At 59.8% G+C, this 18,771-nt stretch overlaps 1 protein-coding gene across 1 annotated transcript; it reads left to right on the top strand.

The window, feature by feature from the left end:
- The first annotated feature begins 1,577 nt into the window (after positions 1-1,577).
- On the top strand, positions 1,578-16,206 carry XYLT2 (xylosyltransferase 2). Its single transcript, XM_056126698.1, has 11 exons — positions 1,578-1,787; positions 8,145-8,637; positions 8,865-9,040; positions 9,237-9,439; positions 11,103-11,183; positions 11,326-11,542; positions 11,683-11,859; positions 12,749-13,011; positions 13,115-13,310; positions 13,866-14,199; positions 15,264-16,206. The coding sequence occupies exons 1-11, from the start codon at positions 1,653-1,655 to the stop codon at positions 15,584-15,586; spliced, it is 2,598 nt and encodes an 865-aa protein (XP_055982673.1). The 5' UTR covers positions 1,578-1,652; the 3' UTR covers positions 15,587-16,206.
- Positions 16,207-18,771: the final 2,565 nt, after the last annotated feature.

Raw genomic sequence — 18,771 nt, 5'->3', positions numbered from 1 at the left:
AGCGTGTGCTTACAGCATTCCTTTCTCCAACCCTCTCTGCAGTGACCCAGAAAATCTTTACATTCAACTTTGTCTCAAGTTTGTCTTTATGCAGCTTTCTTCTCATGTGTTTCTTTCTCCATGTGCCTTCCCAGCTGTGTAGACACCTGGCTTCCTGAGACCCTACCTGGCCCTTTTGTTTTGTTTGGGGGGGGGGTCCACCCCAGCTAGGTTCAGCACTTATTCCTGGCTCGGTGCTCACGGATCACTCCTGATGATGCTCTGGGGACCAGATAAGGGGGATCAAATTAGGGTCAGCCACTATCAGAGAAAGCACCCTGCCCACTGTTCTCTCTCTCCAGCCCTGAACTGTTCTTCATTGTCCTTTCTGTCTCCACAGACCACTCCAATACTGAGTTTGGGTTTGGGTTTGAGTTTGGGTTTCTCTAGCAGCAGAGGCAAACCAGGCCCACTCTTGGAAACGGTTAGGATAGGTTGCTGAGATAGAAGTTGGGGGATTATTAGCGGGTATCAGCGGAATTTGGATTTTCTTGTATTGATCATTACACGTTTCCAGGGCTGGAGCGATAGCACAGCGGGTAGGGCGTCTGCCTTGCATGCAGTAGAACTGGGTTTGATTCCTCCGCCCCTCTTGGAGAAACCGGGAAGCTAGTGAGAGTATCTTGCCCCCACCGCAGGGCCTGGCAAGCTACCGGTGAAGTATTCGATATGCCAAAAAACAGTAACAACAAGTCTCACAATTTGTTGTGAGGCGTTACTGGTGCCCGCTGGAGCAAATCCACGAACAACGGGAGGATAGTGCTACAGTGCTACACATTTGTCGGCCTAGGAGATTCAAAGGAGAATGAGAGCTGATCCTAAAAAACATCCCTGCCAGTTCTGGGATCGGAGCTCAAGGGTCTGGCTCTGGGGCGGATGGGAGGGAGGGAACAGCTGCGTAAGTCAGTCAAGGTCTACTGGTTCTCCAAGAGTGGTCCTGCCCAACCGAACCAGCATTCCTGGAAACTTGAAAATTCCAATCAACTCCCCAGCCCCACTCGCGAGCTACCAAAGCAGAAAGTCTTTGCGGGGTAGAGACCAGCAAGGCTGAATCCTGTCCTCTGGGCGCTTGTGAAGTTGCAGCTGGAGAAGTCCGGCTCCAGCGGAGGCCCGGCGGCCTCCCACTTAGACTTCGCCTGGCGGGGCGGCCTCGCGGGGCCTCTGGCTCCTAGACAGCAGCACCACGCTGTCTGTCCCCGGAGCTCCTCTGCGCGGGGACGCGCTCCCGCTCCGCCCGAGACGTCAGGCTGCAAAACAAGACAGGTCGCGTCGCAGACCGCGGCGCACCGGGTGCAAAGGGGCTGCAGCCCCCGGGCGGCGGCGGCGTGGGGGGAGCGCACGGCGGCGTCGGGGCACGCACGCGGGCACCCGACGCACGGCCGGTGCGGGGGGGGCGGGCGCGCCGAGCCGCCGGCGGTCCCCGGCCCCCGCAGGAAGCGGGGAGAGACTCCGCCCCCGGCCGGCGGGGCGCGGCGTCTCGTCCCTCGGGCCCCGCCCAGACCCCGCCCCCGCCCCGCCCCCGTGGCCCGGGAGGGGGCAGCCGGCTCGGCCCGCGCGCGCGCCCGCGGCCGGGTTGCAGGGCTGGGCGCGCGCCCCGCGTCCCGGGCAGGAAGATGGTGGCGAGCGCGCGGGTGCAGAAGCTGGTGCGGCGCTACAAGCTGGCGATCGCCACCGCGCTGGCCATCCTGCTGCTGCAGGGCCTGGTGGTGTGGAGCTTCAGCGGCCTGGAGGAGGACGAGCCGGGCGAGGTGCTCCGACGGCCGGGCGGGCCGGGCGGGCAGGCCGGGCGCGGGGGGCGCGCGGGGTCCTGGCGGGGCTGCGGGCGGCCGGGGCCGGGCAAGTGGGGCACCGGCCGCGTGCGTGGAGGGCGCGGGCGGCCGCCGCGAGTCCGGCCTCGGGTCCCCTTGGCGCTTCCTTCGCGGGCGGGCCCGGGGGCTGCGCGCGGGGGCGGTGCGTGACCCGCAGGCCCTGGCCGCGGGCGGGCAGGGGCCCCGGGCGGGCAGAGCGGGGCCGGGTCCGGTGGTCTCCGGGCTCGCAGAGCAGTGAAGGTCAGGCGCGCTGAGCGGGGCCGGGAGGCGGGGCTGGGCCCGAGCCGGCTCCGAGGTGGGGAGCCCCAGGCCAAACTTTCTGAAGTTGGGTGGGGGCGGGGAGTGGGGCCTGGGAGCCCCGGGCAGGGGCGCCCGACTGCAGGGAGCTCGGGGTGGAACTCGGTCCAGCAACCGTTGCAGCGCGGCGTGACCCCGAACCGAGAGAACCTGGGTGGCCCTAGGCGTGACTTGCTTCGTCTCGGGTCCGCGGAACGAGTGGGCCTGCAGGGGGCATGGTCGCGGCACTTGGTCTGTGTGGTGGGGGTATTGTGGAGTCGCGCCTCTGGCGTTCAGGGAAAGGGGACCCGCCACAGAGGGCTAGCAGGGCTCAGGCCCTGGAGCAGGGACAGACTCTGTTCTGCTGTGCCCCCAGGGCAGGCCCAAACAGGTCTTTCCCAGGGTGGCCCTTGGGGTCCAGTGAGGTTGGAGCCTGCCTGGAAGGTTACCGGAGGATGGGCAGGGGCAGGACTTCCCTGCCTGCAGCGCATCCCCTTGATCCGGAACTCTGAGTCACCTCTTCACTTCTCATGCCCCCTTGGGCTTCTCCATCTGGCAGTGAGGGCCTGGGAACCCTTCTTCCCCTTCCTGCCCCCAGCCCTCTGGGAGATGAGGTGTTGTCGCCTTTGCCTTTTTCAGGATCAGCGGCCACCTGGACAGTGAGGAGGGGCTTGGGGAAGGGGTGGGGGAGCTGGTGTGTGTGCCGGGGTAAGTAGGAGAAACTATGTTGCAGGCCTGTGTGCAACATTGTCTCCGGGTGGTTGAGATATTTAGAGGAATGGGGCTGTGATCTCTTAGGAGAACCCCCTCATCCCGGAGCATGTGAGCAGTGGCAACTGACCATCCTGGGGCCTGGCCCCAAGCTGTGTGGCACTCTGAGCCCCCAGGTGGCTTGAGAGATTGTCCAGGCTTCCTTGCTGACATTCAACGGTGGAGAAGAGGGTAGCCCACCCACGCACACCTTCAGCTACAGGAAGGAGGAAGTTCCTAGGCTGGAGTGGGAAAAACCCTTCCCGGTGGTCCCACGACCCTCGGCAGGGTCCTTGCCTGGTATCTGGGCTAGAGGTGGTATAATTACTCCGGAAGGGGACTCAGAAGTTGGGCACTCCACTTCACCCCCTTATTTAATGTGTGGAGTTTGTTCTGTTCCCCTGCTGCTACTTGGCAGTGGTGTGGCACCAGCCTTGCCCCCCACCCCCTGTGCAAGATGGGGGCCATAGTCGTGTCTGTGTTGGCTGATTGTGCAGAGTAAATGCAAACAGTGCCTGTGTGTTACTTGCCGGAGTTCCTGGCATCGGCTAAGCCATTGGGAAATCCCTCTTCTTGTCCCAACACAGCAACTGAAATAGGGATTTATTCATCCAGTCATTCATTCATTCAACAGCTCTGTACCAAGCCCTACTTGGTTGTGTTCTGAAGGACGGGGACATACCAGCAGTGCTCAGGGGCTACTCCTGGCTTGGTGCAGGGGGGTGGGGGGGTCGTGCGGTCCAGGGATGGAACCCAGGCCTCCCGTGTGCAAAGCAGTGTTCCAGCCCTTTGAGCTGCCTGCTTGATAGTAGCCCCCGTGCTGCTGAAGGGAAGACAGACTTGAGGACAAGAAGAACCAGAGAGACGTCTCAGCTCCTTGGGCTGCCAGAGTGCAGGGACAGACTCAGGAAACCAGAGGCTGAGGGTGAAGGAGCTGGGGGTCTTGGGGGCTCCTGCAGGTGTGGGAGCTGAGGGAAACTTTAGGTCAGGGGACCAGGAGGGCAGTTGGGGCAGAAGTTGATAGGAGGAGCAGGGTTGATAGGAGATTGGGCAGCGGGGCTGGTGCTGTGGAGCCTGAAGTTTGGTTTGTGGAGGCAACCCCCCCCCCCCACGGGGCACAGTCAAGGACTGGGTTTGGTTCGAAGTGCTATAGACATGCTCCTGGGGGCTCCTCCAGCACGGGCATCCGGTATGCTTGTGGGCTGCCCATTTTGCCCATCTCTGGAGGGCAAGAGTGGAGGAGACCAGGGCTGGTCATTAACGCCCAGAGAGCTGTTTTATTGCTCACAAAGCTTCCCCAAACATCGACTCACCACTTAGGTTCAATGAGTGAGAAGGCTGAGGGTGGGGGCGGGCTAAGGCTTGCTGTGCTCTCTGTTCTCCGGGGTACAGGGAGGGCTTCTGAGGAGGAGGAGCGGAGTGCGGTACTTCCTGAGCCCCCTCAGCAGGGAGGGGGGCTGTGGAGGTCAGGGCCGGTGCAAAGCAATTGGAGGGGAGCTGGTGTGTCTGTGTGAACAAGGCTGGGTAGATGGCTCAAAGTGTCTTGCACTTGTGAGGCCCCGGGTTCAATCCCCAGTGTCATGATTACCCAAGCCCTGGGAGCCCCTAGAACCACTTGGCTGAAGTGGTGAGCTCTTCTGGCCCAGATGGTGGTTCGTCAGGAGTGGTTCCTGAGCTCTATGTGGGAGCCCCCTTTAAAAATAGATTGATCTGGGGCTGGAGTGATAGCACAGCAGGTAGGGCATTTGCCTTGCACGCAGCTGACCTGGGTTTAATTCCCGGCATCCCATATAGTTCCCCTGAGCACTGCCAGGAGTAATTCCTGAGTGCATGAGCCAGGAGTAACCCCTGTGCATCGCTGAGCATGACCCAAACAGCAAAAATAAGTAAATAAATAAATAAATATAATAGACTGATCTGGGAGAGGGCCTCCAATGTCCCTACTGCTGCTCTTGGTCCCCCAGCCTCCTCTGGGATTGTTCTTTCCTGTGGCAGTGCAGGCCACCAGCATGCCCATCTCCTCCCACATCCTGTCGCCAATGCAGCCAGCCTGACCCTGTGCCCCAGACCCTCACCTCCCTATCAGCATCTGACTCGGAGCTCCTGGCTTCCACCCCGCACCCTGGGCGCTTTGGTCTGTCTGCTGGGACACATCTCTGTCTTCTTTGTGACCAGGCCAGATATTGCCCAGGGGGACGGAAGGCTGTGTCTGTCTGCCTGTCCCTGGGGAGAGCCCAGGTCAGAGTGCCCACCCCAGTGTGGGTCCAGAGTGGGGTATGTGGCCGACCCCCACCCTCCCTCACTCAGGTATCCCTCGGGTGAGTGGGCATGCTCTGGGCTCCTGTGATTGGACATCTGAACAGGAGCTGGGCACAGAGGGCAGGGATGCTAAAAGGCCCAGTGGGCTCTGCCTCAGGGTTGAGGGTGTGCATGGTCCCCCAGAAGAATGGAGGAAGGTGAGGAATAGGGAAGACAGTCTTGAGGACCTGAAGGCCTTGGCCCTTCCCCTGAATGCCCATTTCACTCCTTCCTCGTGCCCTTCTGGTGTGGACCTGAGGGTGATGCTTATTCAGTGTAGAGCCAGTGCCGGGAATGTGGCACTTGTTTATTCATTTGTTTCTTCATTCATTTGTTCATTCATTTGTTTCTTCACTTGTTCATTCATTCATTCATTCATTCATTCGCTTTTCCATCCATCCATACATACATACATACATCCATATATCCATCCATTCATCCATCCATCCTTCCATGTAACTGACATTTTCTTGGGGGTTCCCACTGCTCGTTTTCTGGGCTTTTCAGTGCATCGGCAAACAGGACTAAACCTTGTCCCTAGGGAGTGCACTATTGTGGGAAGAGCCCAGGAACAGGGAGCAGAGCCAGGCTAGGATGAGCCCAATGGAGGCACCTTCTGAGCAAAGAAGGAAGAGGTGAGGAAGACACTGTGGGGATAGCTGTGGGGGTCAGCAGGCGTCAGGTGGGGTGGTGGGGCCCGTTGCAGTATATGGAGGGAGTGAGATGAGGTGGGCTGGGGGAGATGAGCTTAGAGAGGGAGATGCTCAAAGGGCTGACATGTGCGTTTTGCTTGCCCGACGCGTGGTCCCCCACGATCTGCCAGGTGTGTCCCCAAAAGAAAGATAAGGGACTGTCAACAGCGATAGCCGTGGCACTTGTAGACTGGGTGGAGGCTTGGGGGTTACCTTCAGGGAGATTTGGGCTGTTTCTACAGGGGATCGCAGCTCAGTGATGAAAAGTGGCCAGTGGGGGCGGGGAAGGGAACCACAGAAGGGGCAGGATCCCTGGTGTCCCAGGTTGGGGTGGAGGTGATGGGGGTGCCCCATCGGGCTAACCTCATGAAGAACCAGTGTAGAGCATGAGGGCAGTCACTGTTGACTCCTGGACATCTTTGGAAGGTGGATGCATGGTTCGCTGAGCTGGTGTGAGACCAAGACTGGGCCCAGCTGGAGAGGGAGATCGGAGCTCAGGTCTGGACTTGGGGGTTGGAGACGCCTCGGGGGAGAGTGGCAGTTAACCCCCTGATAGGTCTGGGGAGCAGTGCCTGCCGGAGAGAAACTTAGAGGCAGGGTGAAGACACCTAAAGTGGTAGGACAAAGGGAACCTCTTTGATCACCTGGGATATGAGGAGTGGGTCAGAAAGGACAAGGAGGCTAATGAGGGACCTTTCAGAAGAGGAAGGGGTGAGGGTGGGGGGCCCAGAGCGAGGACTGTGGGGTGGTGGGGAGGCATGTGTGTGGGCGTGCGGAGGCCATGGAGAGCTTGTGGGTGCAGGATGGAGACCAGCAGGGGCCAAGGAGCCTGGCTCCTTCTCACATACACACCCCTCACCCGGGACTCACCCCTCACCCGGGACTCTTCCAGTCCAGGAACAGCCCCGAGTAACTGCAGGGTATGACTGAGCTAGGCCAGAGTGCTGCTGACCCCAGTGTAACACGGTACCTTGAGCTCCTTCCTTTCTGCAGTTCTGCTACTGCGGAGATGTCCCTGGGTGCCAGATACCCCCACTGTACACTGGAGATGGTGGGCTAACAGGACAGTCTCTGGGAACCCCCGTCTGCCAGGGGACAGGATGGATTTAGTCTGGGCCCATCTTGACTGCTGGAATTTGGTCAGGTAGGGGCTGGGGGAATCTAGCAGGGTGAGCTGGGAAGAAGGTGGATACACACACTCTGTGGTCCAGGCTTGCTGTCTTGACTGGGGGTTGTGGCTCCATGCAGGGGGGTGGGGTAGTGTCCTACAACAATGTGGTAGTCGCCAAAAAAAAAATGTGGCAACTGTGTTAGTTCAGAATCCCCCTCTTCCTTCCTCCCCACCCCCACTGCCATGCCATGAGTTTGAGATGTTCCTGGTAATGCTTGCGTGGCTGCATTTCTCGGGTACAGAGGGGGTCGGGAGTCGGGAATGGGAAAAATTGAAGAAGCCACATTCCGGGCCGCACCTTCAGATGCAGCCTCCTGCCTGTGCATCAACAGTGGTGACAACAGGCTCTGTGCCCAGGCTCCTTGCGCAGGACTTTCTGGGCCCAGTGGGCCATGAGCTCTTCCAGCTCCACCATCACCCCCCAGGGTGAACCCACAGTGTCTCCCTCACTGACTCTGCTTCTCAGAGAACCCGAGGGAGGCTTGGAGGACTGCTTCTTTTTGTACGGACAGAATCTTCCCTTCTGAGAACCTGGGAAGGGGAGAGTATGGGGACAAGGTCCACACCCTTCTCTTGAGACATGTGTCAACACTCGCTTTCTTTTTTTTGTGGGGGGAGGGCGGGTTCACACCCGGTGATGCGCAGGGGTTACTCCTGGCTCTGCACTCAGGAATTACTCCTGGCAGTGCTTGGGGGACCATATGGGATGCTGGGAATCAAATCCGGGTCAGCCACATGCAAGGCAAACATCCTACCTGCTGTGCTATCGCTCCAGCCCCAACACTCACTTTCATACCAGCTAACAAAATGGCATCTAAGGGCCAGTGAGAGCCTGGCACACTGAGCAGGCTTTGCATGCAGTGGGCTCGGGTCTGCCCCTGGCCCCAGCTGGTCCCCACAGGCACAAAGCAAAGGAGCCGCGGTGCCCGGTGGGTTGCCTGATGGAAGGAGTGGCATCGGGCTCTGTGCCCAGGCCCCAGTGCGGGAGAGACCATGGATTCACCCCGGGGGGTGATGGTGGAACTGGAAGAACTCTGAGGGACCCCAGCCACAGAGTGCCGGAGGACAGGACAGTGGTCACTCGCTGACCCATATCTTCTTGTCTTTCAGAAAGGAAGGCAGAGGAAGCCACGGCCGCTGGACACCGGCGAGGGATCCAAAGACACGGACAGTTCGGCGGGGCGGCGGGGCAGCGCGGGCAGAAGGCACGGGCGCTGGCGGGCCCGAGGCGAGAGCCCAGGAGTGCCTGTGGCCAAAGTGGTGCGGGCGGTAACCAGCCGGCACAGAGCCAGCTGGCGGGTGCCCCCCGGCCAGGCCCCAGAGGCCCCCCACCGCCAGAACCTCAGCGGAGCCGCCGCAGGGGAGGCACTGGGCGGGGCCGCCGGCTTCCCCCCCCACGGAGACACAGGGAGTGTGGAGGGCGCCCCCCAGCCCACGGACAATGGCTTCACCCCCAAGTGTGAGATCGTGGGCAAAGATGCACTTTCTGCGCTGGCCCGGGCCAGCTCCAAGCAGTGCCAGCAGGAGATCGCCAACGTGGTGTGCCTGCACCAGGCGGGGAGCCTCATGCCCAAGACAGTGCCCCGCCACTGCCAGCTGCCTGGTAAGGGACAGGTGTGGGGGAAAGGGCAGTACGAGGGAGTCCCAGAAGAGCACTGCCCTGCCCGCTGGGCATGATGCTCTGAGAGGCAGAGGTAGCGGGGACCCCGCAGTGCCAGGCCCTGGTGGACATTTCTCAGGAAGGCAGATGCCCCCCTCTCCACTTCCTGTCTCAGCCCTGCCCTGGGCTCTGGGGAGGACCCCCCCTTAGTGCTCGTGGTCTCCCTGCAGGGAAGATGAGCCCTGGCATCCAGTGGGACGAGAGCAGGGCCCAGCAGCCTGTGGCGGGTGCCCGGGTTCGCATCGCTTACATGCTGGTGGTGCACGGCCGGGCCATGCGCCAGCTGAAGCGGCTCCTCAAGGCCGTGTACCACGCACAGCACTTCTTCTACATCCACGTGGACAAGGTACTGGGTGTTTGGGGGAGGGGGCAGACATCCTGCTCAGATGACCCTGGGATGGGGGTAGGGGAGCAGGAGCCCTGGGGCCCTGCTTGCTCCATTTTGTACCCCAAGGTGGGAGGGGTGAGAGGGGGGGTTGGTGGATGTCCCACCAGGGTCCCACGGTGGCCACTGAGCATCAGCCCCACCTGGCTCCCCACAGCGCTCTAACTACCTGCATCGTGAGGTGGTGGCACTGGCCCAGCAGTACGACAACGTGCGGGTCACCCCCTGGCGCATGGTCACCATCTGGGGTGGGGCCAGCCTGCTGAGGATGTACCTGCGGAGCATGCGTGACCTGCTGGAGGTGCCGGGCTGGACCTGGGACTTCTTCATCAACCTCAGCGCCACCGACTACCCAACCAGGTATGCTGACGTGCTCTGCAACCCTGGGGGGCCTGCTGGGACACTTCCTCTCCCCCCCAACATCTGTCTGGGACCTGCCACAGTCCAAGCCGTGGGGCCATTGGCGAGTTGTAGGGGACTGACCATTAAAAGACAGTCCAACGCCACTGGCTGAGCAAGTGAAAACAGAGATAGATAAATGGGACTATCTTAAACTAAGAAGCTTCTGTACCTCCAAAGAAACAGTGACCAAAATACAAAGACAGCCTACAGAATGGGAAAGAATATTCGCCGAATACACATCTGACAAGGGGTTGATATCAAGGATATACAAAATACTGGTAGAACTCCACAAGAAGAAAACATCCAACCCCATCAAAAAATGGGGCAATGAAATGAACAGAAACTTTCTCAAAGAAGAAATCCGAATGGCAAAAAAGCACATGAGAAAATGCTCTACATCATTAATCATCAGGGAGATGCAGATCAAAACCACAATGAGATATCATCTCACACCTCAGAGACTGGCCCACATTCAAAAGAACAAAAGCAACCGTTGCTGGCGCGGATGTGGCGAGAAAGGGACACTCCTTCACTGTTGGTGGGAATGTCCACTGGTTCAGCCCTTCTGGAAAACAGTATGGACGTTCCTCAAAAAATTAGAAATTGAGCTCCCATTTGACCCAGCGATACCACTCCTGGGAATATATCCCAGAGAGGCAAAAACGTGTAGCCGAAGGGACATCTGCACTTGTTTGTTCATTGCAGCACTCTTTACAGTAGCCAGAAACTGGAAGAGACCTGAGTGCCCAAGAACAGATGACTGGTTAAAGAAACTTTGGTACATCTACACAATGGAGTACTATGTGGCTCTTAAAAGAGATGAAATCACGAACTTTACATACAAGTGGTACAATATGGAAAGTATCATGCTAAGCGAAATGAGTCAGAAAGAGAGGGATAGACATAGAAAGATAGCATTCATCTGGGGGATATAAAATAATAAAATATGAGATTAATACCCACAACACCAGGAGAATTACTCCATAACTTAGAGGCCAGCTGGGTATTCTAGGGGAAAGGACAATTCAGATGGAGAGGGGAACGCCAAGTGGAGGGTGTTTGGAGGATCCTCCCAGGAGGGGAGATGCAGGTTGAAAGTAGACTGGACTGAACATGTTCGCCACTCAATGCCTCTTTGGCTGATCACAGCGCCCAGGAGGAGAGAGAGAACAGGGGGGAATGCCCTGCCACAGTGGCAGGGGGGGATGGGGGGATGGGAGGATGGGGGGGAGGGATATTATCCTGGTGGTGGAAAATGGGCACTGGTGGAGGGATGGGTATTTGATCGTGGTATGACCGAGATCCAAGCACAAAATTTGTAAATCTATAACTGTACCTCATGTTGTTTCACTAATAAAAAATAAAAAAAAAAAAAAAAAAAAAAAAAGACAGTCCAAGGGTAGAGCAGGAAGAGAGCAGGGGAGAAGGAGCCAGAGATCTGTACTGGGGGTGTTGGGCTAGACAGCACAGGAGGGTGGAAGGATGGGTGGTCATCCTCAGGGTCTTAGCTGGGGTTTGTGTGTGTGTGACCAGAGGCGCCCCGGGTGCAGGAAGGAGGCTCTTCCAGGCTGGTGGTGGAGTTTCACGCACACACACACTGCCTGTACCCCATCCCCCCCAGGACCAATGAGGAGCTGGTGGCTTTCCTGTCGAAGAACCGAGACAAGAATTTCCTCAAGTCCCATGGCCGGGACAACTCTAGGTGAGGCAGGGGCTGGGGGGCCTGGCCCCGGGTCTACTGGTGGCAGGTCAGTTGCTGATAGGGTTGTGCTGGGTTCCTCCACCCCCACCTCCGCCCCTGGCCAGAAGATGCTCAGTGCCGGCCCCCGCAACCCTCCCTGCAGGTTCATCAAGAAGCAGGGCCTGGACCGTCTGTTCCACGAGTGCGACTCACACATGTGGCGCCTGGGTGAGCGGCAGATCCCAGCGGGCATCGTGGTGGATGGCGGCTCCGACTGGTTTGTGCTTACGCGCAGCTTTGTGGAGTACGTGGTGTACACGGACGACCCGCTCGTGGCCCAGCTGCGCCAATTCTACACGTACACTCTGCTCCCAGCCGAGGTGGGGGACTTGGTCCTGGGCTGAGGGGACGGGGGTGGGGAGGGTCTGTGTGTGTGTGTGTGTGTGTGTGTGTGTGTGTGTGTGTGTGTGTGTGTGTATGTGTTGGGGCCAGGCCCGTGGCTCACTCACACCCCCCACAGTCTTTCTTCCACACCGTGCTGGAGAACAGCCCTGCTTGCGAGAGCCTCGTGGACAATAACCTGCGGGTCACCAACTGGAACCGCAAGCTAGGCTGCAAGTGCCAGTACAAGCACATCGTGGACTGGTGCGGCTGCTCCCCCAATGACTTCAAGCCACAGGACATCCTCCGGCTGCAGGTGGGCCCCCAGCACCCCCAGCACGGTCCCTGCAGGCCTCCCCCGGGTCTCCATCAGTGCACTCAGACAGATGACCTGAAATGTTTGCACCACAGCAATAAAGGGTGGGCCCGAGACATGGCTCGTGGCTGGAGCACATGCTTTGCAGGCAAGAGTCCTGGTTCTGCTCTCTAGCACTGTATGGTCCCCTGAGCACCGGGCTTTGAGTAGCCCCAAGCACCACTGGGTGACTCCAAACCCCCCCCCCCAAAAAAAAAAAGTTAACAAAGGGTGGGTCTGGAGCCATAGAACAGGAGGTAAGTAGTTTGCCTTGCACTTGACTTACCAGGGTCCGATCCCCTGCATCTCATATAGTCCCCCAAACACCACCAGCAGTAATTCCTGAGCTCAGAGCCAGGAGTAAACCCTGAGCATCGGTGGGTGTGGCACGAAAACCAAAAGAAAAAAAAAGGTGGACTGGTGAGATGGGGAGATGGCTCACAGGGCTGGAGCACATGCTTTTTGTATGTTGGAGCTTTGAGTTTGATCCCCGTCACCCCATGACTCACCTGCACCCCCAAATGCTGAGCTGGGAGTAACCCCAAGCACCTCCAGGTGTGGTCCCCAAAGCTCAATGAAACCCTGGTTGCTGACTGGAGCTGCGAAGGTGCTGGCTGTGTGCGCTGTGATCCCTAGTACAGGAGCAAACCAGAGCAGCAGGCCGGATGCTGGAGGTCCCAGCGGTGGGATCTGGACTCAGGGCCCCAGGAAGTTCAGGGGAGAGAAAAATACCAGGGGGATGCAAGGGGGCCAATAAGAGAATCGGGCCTTTTAGTCTGCACTGGGAGGGGGGGAGGTTCTCCGCTCCCCGCCCTCCAGACCCCCTCATTGCCCGCCTCTCCCACTGCAGCAAGTCTCCAGACCCACCTTCTTTGCCCGGAAGTTCGAGTCCACCGTGAACCAGGAGGTGCTGGAGATCCTGGACTCGCACCTGTACGGCAGCTACCCGCCCGACACGCCGGCGCTCCGGGCCTACTGGGAGAACGTGCACGATGCGGCCGACGGCGCTGGCGCGCTCAGCGATGTGGCACTCACCGCCTACACGGCCTTCGCCCGCCTGGGTCTGCGCCAGGCGGCCACGGCCGCGCCCGCGCAGGCTGCGCCGCGCTGCAGGTGAGGTCCGCCTTCCGGGGCACAGGTCGGGCCCTGCGGACGGGATTCCCCCAGCCGGGTGTGCTGACGGCATCTCCCTTTCTCCCTGCTGGAACCTTCTTAGGTTTGAGCCCAGGGGCTTGCCGTCCAGCGTGCACCTGTATTTCTATGACGACCATTTCCAGGGCTACCTGGTGACGCAGGCGGCGCAGCCCTCAGCGCAAGGGCCGGCAGAGACGCTGGAGATGTGGCTGATGCCCCAGGGGTCGCTGAAGCTGTCGAGACGGAGTGACCAGGCCAGCCGGCTGCAGAGTTTGGAGGTGGGACAGGCCTCCCCCTTACTTTCTCTTGACGCCACTCCCCTGCTCCCCACCACTTAACTCTCCACCCCGCAAGATTCAGGAAAGTAGGGAAGAGGGCCAGGAAGGGATCCCTCTGGCTTTTCCTCGCCAGAGAGGGAGGCCCCCCACCTGAATCCCGCATGCGGGAGCTCATCCCATCTGGGGAGCGAGGCAGGGAGCAGAGGACCCAGGGAGCAGGCCTGTTCCTGACCACAGGGATTTTCCTCTAGAGAGGCTTGGAGGTCACAGTTAGGCTTGGGGGTGTCTCAGTGGCCATAGATTTGTGGGGGGTGGTACTGGGTAGGGCCTGACTGTCCCCTAACACTGTGGGGCCATCAGAACAGGCACCTCCTGCAGGTCCCAGGGCCGGGGGGAGCGTCCAGATGCAGTCCAACCCTTCGTTTTTACAGATGGGGAAACTGAGGCCCAGAGAGAGACTGCGGCAGGCCCGCGTCGCACAGGGAGTTAGAGGCAGCACCAGAGTAGAGGGAAGGCTCTTCCCCGGCTCCCGCCCAGCCGCCTCCCTCCCTACAGGTCGGCACCGAGTGGGACCCCAAAGAGCGCCTTTTCCGGAACTTTGGGGGGTTGCTGGGGCCTTTGGATGAGCCTGTGGCCATGCAGCGCTGGGCCCGAGGCCCCAACCTCACCGTCACTGTGGTGTGGATCGACCCCACCTACGTGGTGGCCACGTCTTACGACATTGCCGTGGACGCAGACACCGAGGTCACTCAGTACAAGCCGCCGCTGAGCCGGCCCCTGCGGCCTGGGGCCTGGACTGTCCGTCTGCTCCAGTTCTGGGAACCCCTGGGCGAGATCCGTTTCCTTGTGCTGCCCTTGACCTTCAACCGCAAACTACCTCTCAGGAAAGGTGAGGCGCTGCTGCCCGCCCTGCATCTGGGCTGTCCCAGGAGGCCTGTGGTGGGGCCGAGTGGGCATGTGGTTGGGGGCGTGTTTGGGAGCTGCCTGCACTGTGGAGAAAAGACCAGACTTGGAGCACAGCTTTCACCCCTTTCTGGTCCTCGGCCCCCGTGTGTGTCTCCGTCTTCCTCCCTGAGCTGTGGTCTGAGCGTGTGTGATGTAGAAGGCAGGAAGCCTCGCAGACCAGCCGGACACACGGCTGCAGAGCACTGCAGAGTGCCTTCTCCCCAAGGCCCTCGTGGCCGTGACCCCAGCCTGTTTGTCAGCCCCTCAGGCCCTGCTTCTCTGCCACGCAGGCCCCCCCCCCCAGTGCTCAGAGAGTCTCCAAGGCCTCTGGGTCCTCACAGTCCATGTTTTGCGGCTGGGTTTTGCTCCCAGGGGCCCTCCCAGTGTGGAGTGTGGCCAGGTAGGCAGAGGCTGAGGGAGCACAGGGTCTCTGGGTTCTCTGCCCCCAGGAGATGTGGGGAGCTGGTGTTTCCTTCCCCCAGCCACATGCTGTTAGAGGTGAGGGGCGCGGGGGGGATCCCAGAGAGGGAGGGCATTGAGTGGGGTGTGTGGCAGACCCTGGGGAGGGCCCACGCTGTACCCCTATTCTCCTGGAACTCGCAGCTGAATGAGGAGTGGAGCCGTGATAGTAACGGGGGCCGAGTCCGGGGGTTGAGCTGGGGTTTAGTGAGGGCAGCAGCTTCTCCAGGTGTCAGTCTGGGGGGCGGGGGGTGCTGGGGGTTTGGGGAACAAGGCTGGCAGAGCAGCAGGAGCCACTGCTGGAGCCTCCAAGGGCTCGGGGGACCCTTGGAAGGGGCAGGAGTGAGAGAGCCAGATGTTTCTGGAAAGTAACTTCGTTTTCTAAAGCACCTACACTTCAGGTGGGGAGTTGAGGGAGTTCCATCGAGCTGAAAGTGGGCACACAGCATCCTGTGGTTGCCCAGATCCCTCTGAGGGCATGTAGGGACAGGAGCTGGGGTGGGATCAGTGGGGCGGTTGTGCTGACTGCCGGCTCTGCCCCCCCTCCAGACGATGCCAGCTGGCTGCACGCCGGGCCCCCCCACAACGAGTACATGGAGCAGAGTTTCCAGGGCCTGCGCAGCGTCCTCAACCTGCCGCAGCCGGGGCCCGCCGAGGAGGCCGCCCGCCGGCACGCGCAGCTCACAGGCCCGGCGCTCGAGGCCTGGACAGACGGGGCCCTGGGGGACTTCTGGTCTGTGGCAGGACTGTGCGCCACGGGCCCCTCCGCCTGCCCCTCCCTGCAGCTCTGCAGACAGACCAGCTGGAGCTCACTGTTCCCTGACCCCAAGTCGGAGCTGGGGCCTGTCAAAGCGGACGGTCGCCTCAGGTAGCAGGGCCTAGCCAGCACCTCGGAGGACCGGGGAATCGCACCTTACCGACCGTGGCGGGGTGGCCCCCACGCCGGCGAGAGCCAGAGGGCAGGCAGCCCACCACGCAAGCCATGGAGAACCGCGCAGACGGCAGGGAAGGAAGGCCCCGACCCAGGGCCTGCCGGGAGCGGGGGAGGGCAGGGCGGCGGGGAGACGGGCCCAGCACTCACGTCCTGCTCTTCCTCACCTCCCGCTCTAAATGTTCTTTCTTTGCAAAGGAAGACGGGTGGCGGGGGGAGGCTCGGGAACCAAGATGTGCAATAGGGCTCAGCAGCCCCAGCAGTGGGCGGTGGCTCTGGGGGTCAGGGGCCAGCGTGCCCATCTGCAGCGACTCCGGAGGAGGCCTCGCCCACCTCGCCCTCAAGGCCCTCCCTGGCTGGTGCCTGTGGTGCTCAGGGCTGAGGCTTCGTTTGGGAGCACACACCGGGCCAGGCTCCCAGCCTGGGGGAGCACTGCAGAGCGGGCCTCTAGCGGACAGCTTCTCTTGTCCAGGGGATCGAAGGAGAGGGGGACAGGGCTGGTTTGAGGGCTTTCCAGCACCCCCTGACCCTCCATGGGAGACGGGACCCCAGGGCCTGCTGAGACCCAGGTGGAGCCTCTCGGGTTCCCAGGACTGCCAGGGCCGGGCTCCCGGGCAGGGCAGGGACAACCCACCGGGACGCTTTGACAAACCTGGAGCAGCATCGTGCCTGAAGCCCAGTGTGAAGTCTGAAATATGCAACAGAAGAAATATATCTCTCTCTAAATGGGCCTCTCTTGCCTTCTGGAGCCGGGGAGCCGTTGCCGCTGGTACTTTTTCAGCCAGGAGAAGGGGATGATTTCAACCCCACCCAGTGGGACTGGCTTAGAATCCATCTGAGTTCCAGAGGGTGAGTGCAGGAGCTCAGCGCACCTGCCTTCAAGCCCTCTGCGTGTGAGCATGAGCCTGACAGCTCTGTGATTCTCAGCAGCATAAAATGATTTGTGGCAGCACCAAGCCAGGGGTGTGAATGCCACGGAAGAGGGAAGTGACAGTAACCCCACGCCCTCCCTTGAGCACTGCAGCTAGTGTTGCCCTCACCAGCACATGTGTGAGCCTCTGAGCATTGCAGTCACTTGTGCCTGCCCCAGTGAGCACCCCTGGTCATTGTAACCTCTACAGTAACTACGCAAAGGGGAAAGGAATTTTTAAAAATCCAGAAGCCCGGGAAGCAGAGCAATAGTATGGAGGGTAGGGTATTTGCCTTGCATGCAGCCGACCCAGGGTCAATCCCCAGCATCCTGTATGGTCCCCCAAGCACTGCCAGGAGTGATTCCTAAGTACAGAGCCAGGAGTAAACCTGAGCATCGTTGGGTGTGCCCCCTTTTCCCATAAAAAATGCAGAAGCCAGAGGGACACGCCATGTAGTTCCCTCCTGAAAGGCAATGCCAGAGGTTTCCTCATCCTAACCATTCTGGTGGAGGTGGGGGAAGGGGTCTGTTGAGTCACATCGGTGTTAGGGCCTATTCCTGGCTCTGCTCAGAACTGACCCTGCAGTGTGCAGGGGGCTCTAGGGACCATGTGGGCAAGTACCTTACCGTCTGTACTATCTCTGACCCCAGAGGACTCTCCCTGCTTCTTTTCCCTCCTGCTCAGCCCCAGAGAGCTCAAGAACATACACATCCCAGCCACAGCTTAGAAACCCTTGGAGCTTGTCTCTTGAGTAGTGGGAGCAGCCAAGACCTGGCCCCCTGGAAGGGCCCCATCCCAGAGTCACCCATCCTCCTGCCCAGCCAGCAAGAGCACCTGACAGTCACCCCACACTGAGGGGGAGAGCCAGGCTGCTACGACCTTTAGCATCACTCAGCCCAGTTGCCCTGGTCTGGGCTCAAGGAAGCAAGAGCTATCTCCTACTGTCTCGTGTTGTTTCCTAGAAGACAGGAGAGGGCGTCCCTGCCCCCCGAGCAGCACGCAGTATGGTGTCTACCTAGCCTTGACTGCCTTCACTTAGCACCTCAGAAAAAAGAGGTGGAAGGCAGAGAATCAACAAGGCCGTGGTCCTAGCTATGAAGTGGGGCCTGGCGGCCTCTGCTCCCTAGCGTGGTCCCTCCCATAGCAGGTGCCCAGAAGGAGCCAACACAGCAGCCCCAAGGGAGGTGTCGGGAACTGACTCCAGCTCTGCTTTCAGCAAACACCCAAAACTTCAGCTGTAGTTTTTTTTGTTTGTTTTTTTAGCATTGCCTCTTCAATTAAGAAAAAGACAGCACCAGGGGTTAGCATATTAGGTCTAGTAGTTATCAAAACAGTTGCCTAGCATGAAGCTTCAGCCTAGGCTGGTAACGGTGCCTGGTTTGTGTCTTGTCAACTTTCTGGCGGGCCATGTGCTCCCACTTTCAGCCACCACGTGGCCCATTACACCACCCCCAGTCACTGAATGCTGCCTGCAGGGAGCCCTTCTGGATTCCCTGAATTCAGGGTTTGGGTTGGGGCTTAGCCTCCTAGAGGGGCGGGTTCAGAGCACCCCATGCTGCTCCTTTGGATGCTGCAGTAGAACTAGGCCACCCCACCCACCATCCAGGGGTGATCTAAGCTGCTGCAGGATGCCGGACCTACTAAGGATATAGATTCAGGAGACGAATGGTGGTGAGGCCCTCCTCTGCCCTGCCCTGCTTCCCCACGCCCCAGTCCAGGCTGAGTATCCTCAGCCCTGTTGGGTTGCACTCATCCAGAAGCTGGGGCTAAGACTTCAGAGCCTTGAGGTCAAGATCAGGATTCCAACCAAAGAGTACAATGGGGAAGGGGAGGGAGGGGCGGCTTGATGGGTCCCCAAGGCTGCAGTCATTCCTTGAGAGGGAGGAGAGCCCGGGCAGAGGCTTTTGTAGTTTGTGGCCCATGGGCCTGGTTTCAGGGCAACAAGAGACTCCTGTCAGAGAAGGGAGCCTTGAGCAGAGCCCTGTAGCTCGGCTGTGGGGGGACAGGGGCGCAAAGGCTGAATGTGAGAATATGAAGTACAGGGGTCCCCAGGCTGTCCCTGCCAGTCCCTTTTGCAGGCAGGAGGGGGAGGGCCGGCCACGCATGAGCCATGGGACAGGCACAGCATTACCAGGATGAGCTGAGAGCCTGGCTCAGGCAGTAGCTATCCTGGGCCCGGGTTCTGGGATGAAGGTGGCACAAGATCCTGTGACCT

Source organism: Sorex fumeus, unplaced genomic scaffold, assembly GCF_029834395.1.
Source record: "Sorex fumeus unplaced genomic scaffold, SorFum_2.1 ptg000063l, whole genome shotgun sequence".
NCBI lineage: Eukaryota > Metazoa > Chordata > Mammalia > Eulipotyphla > Soricidae > Sorex > Sorex fumeus.
The sequence above is the reverse complement of the archived record's forward strand: the minus strand, read 5'-3'. Positions and strand labels throughout refer to the sequence as shown.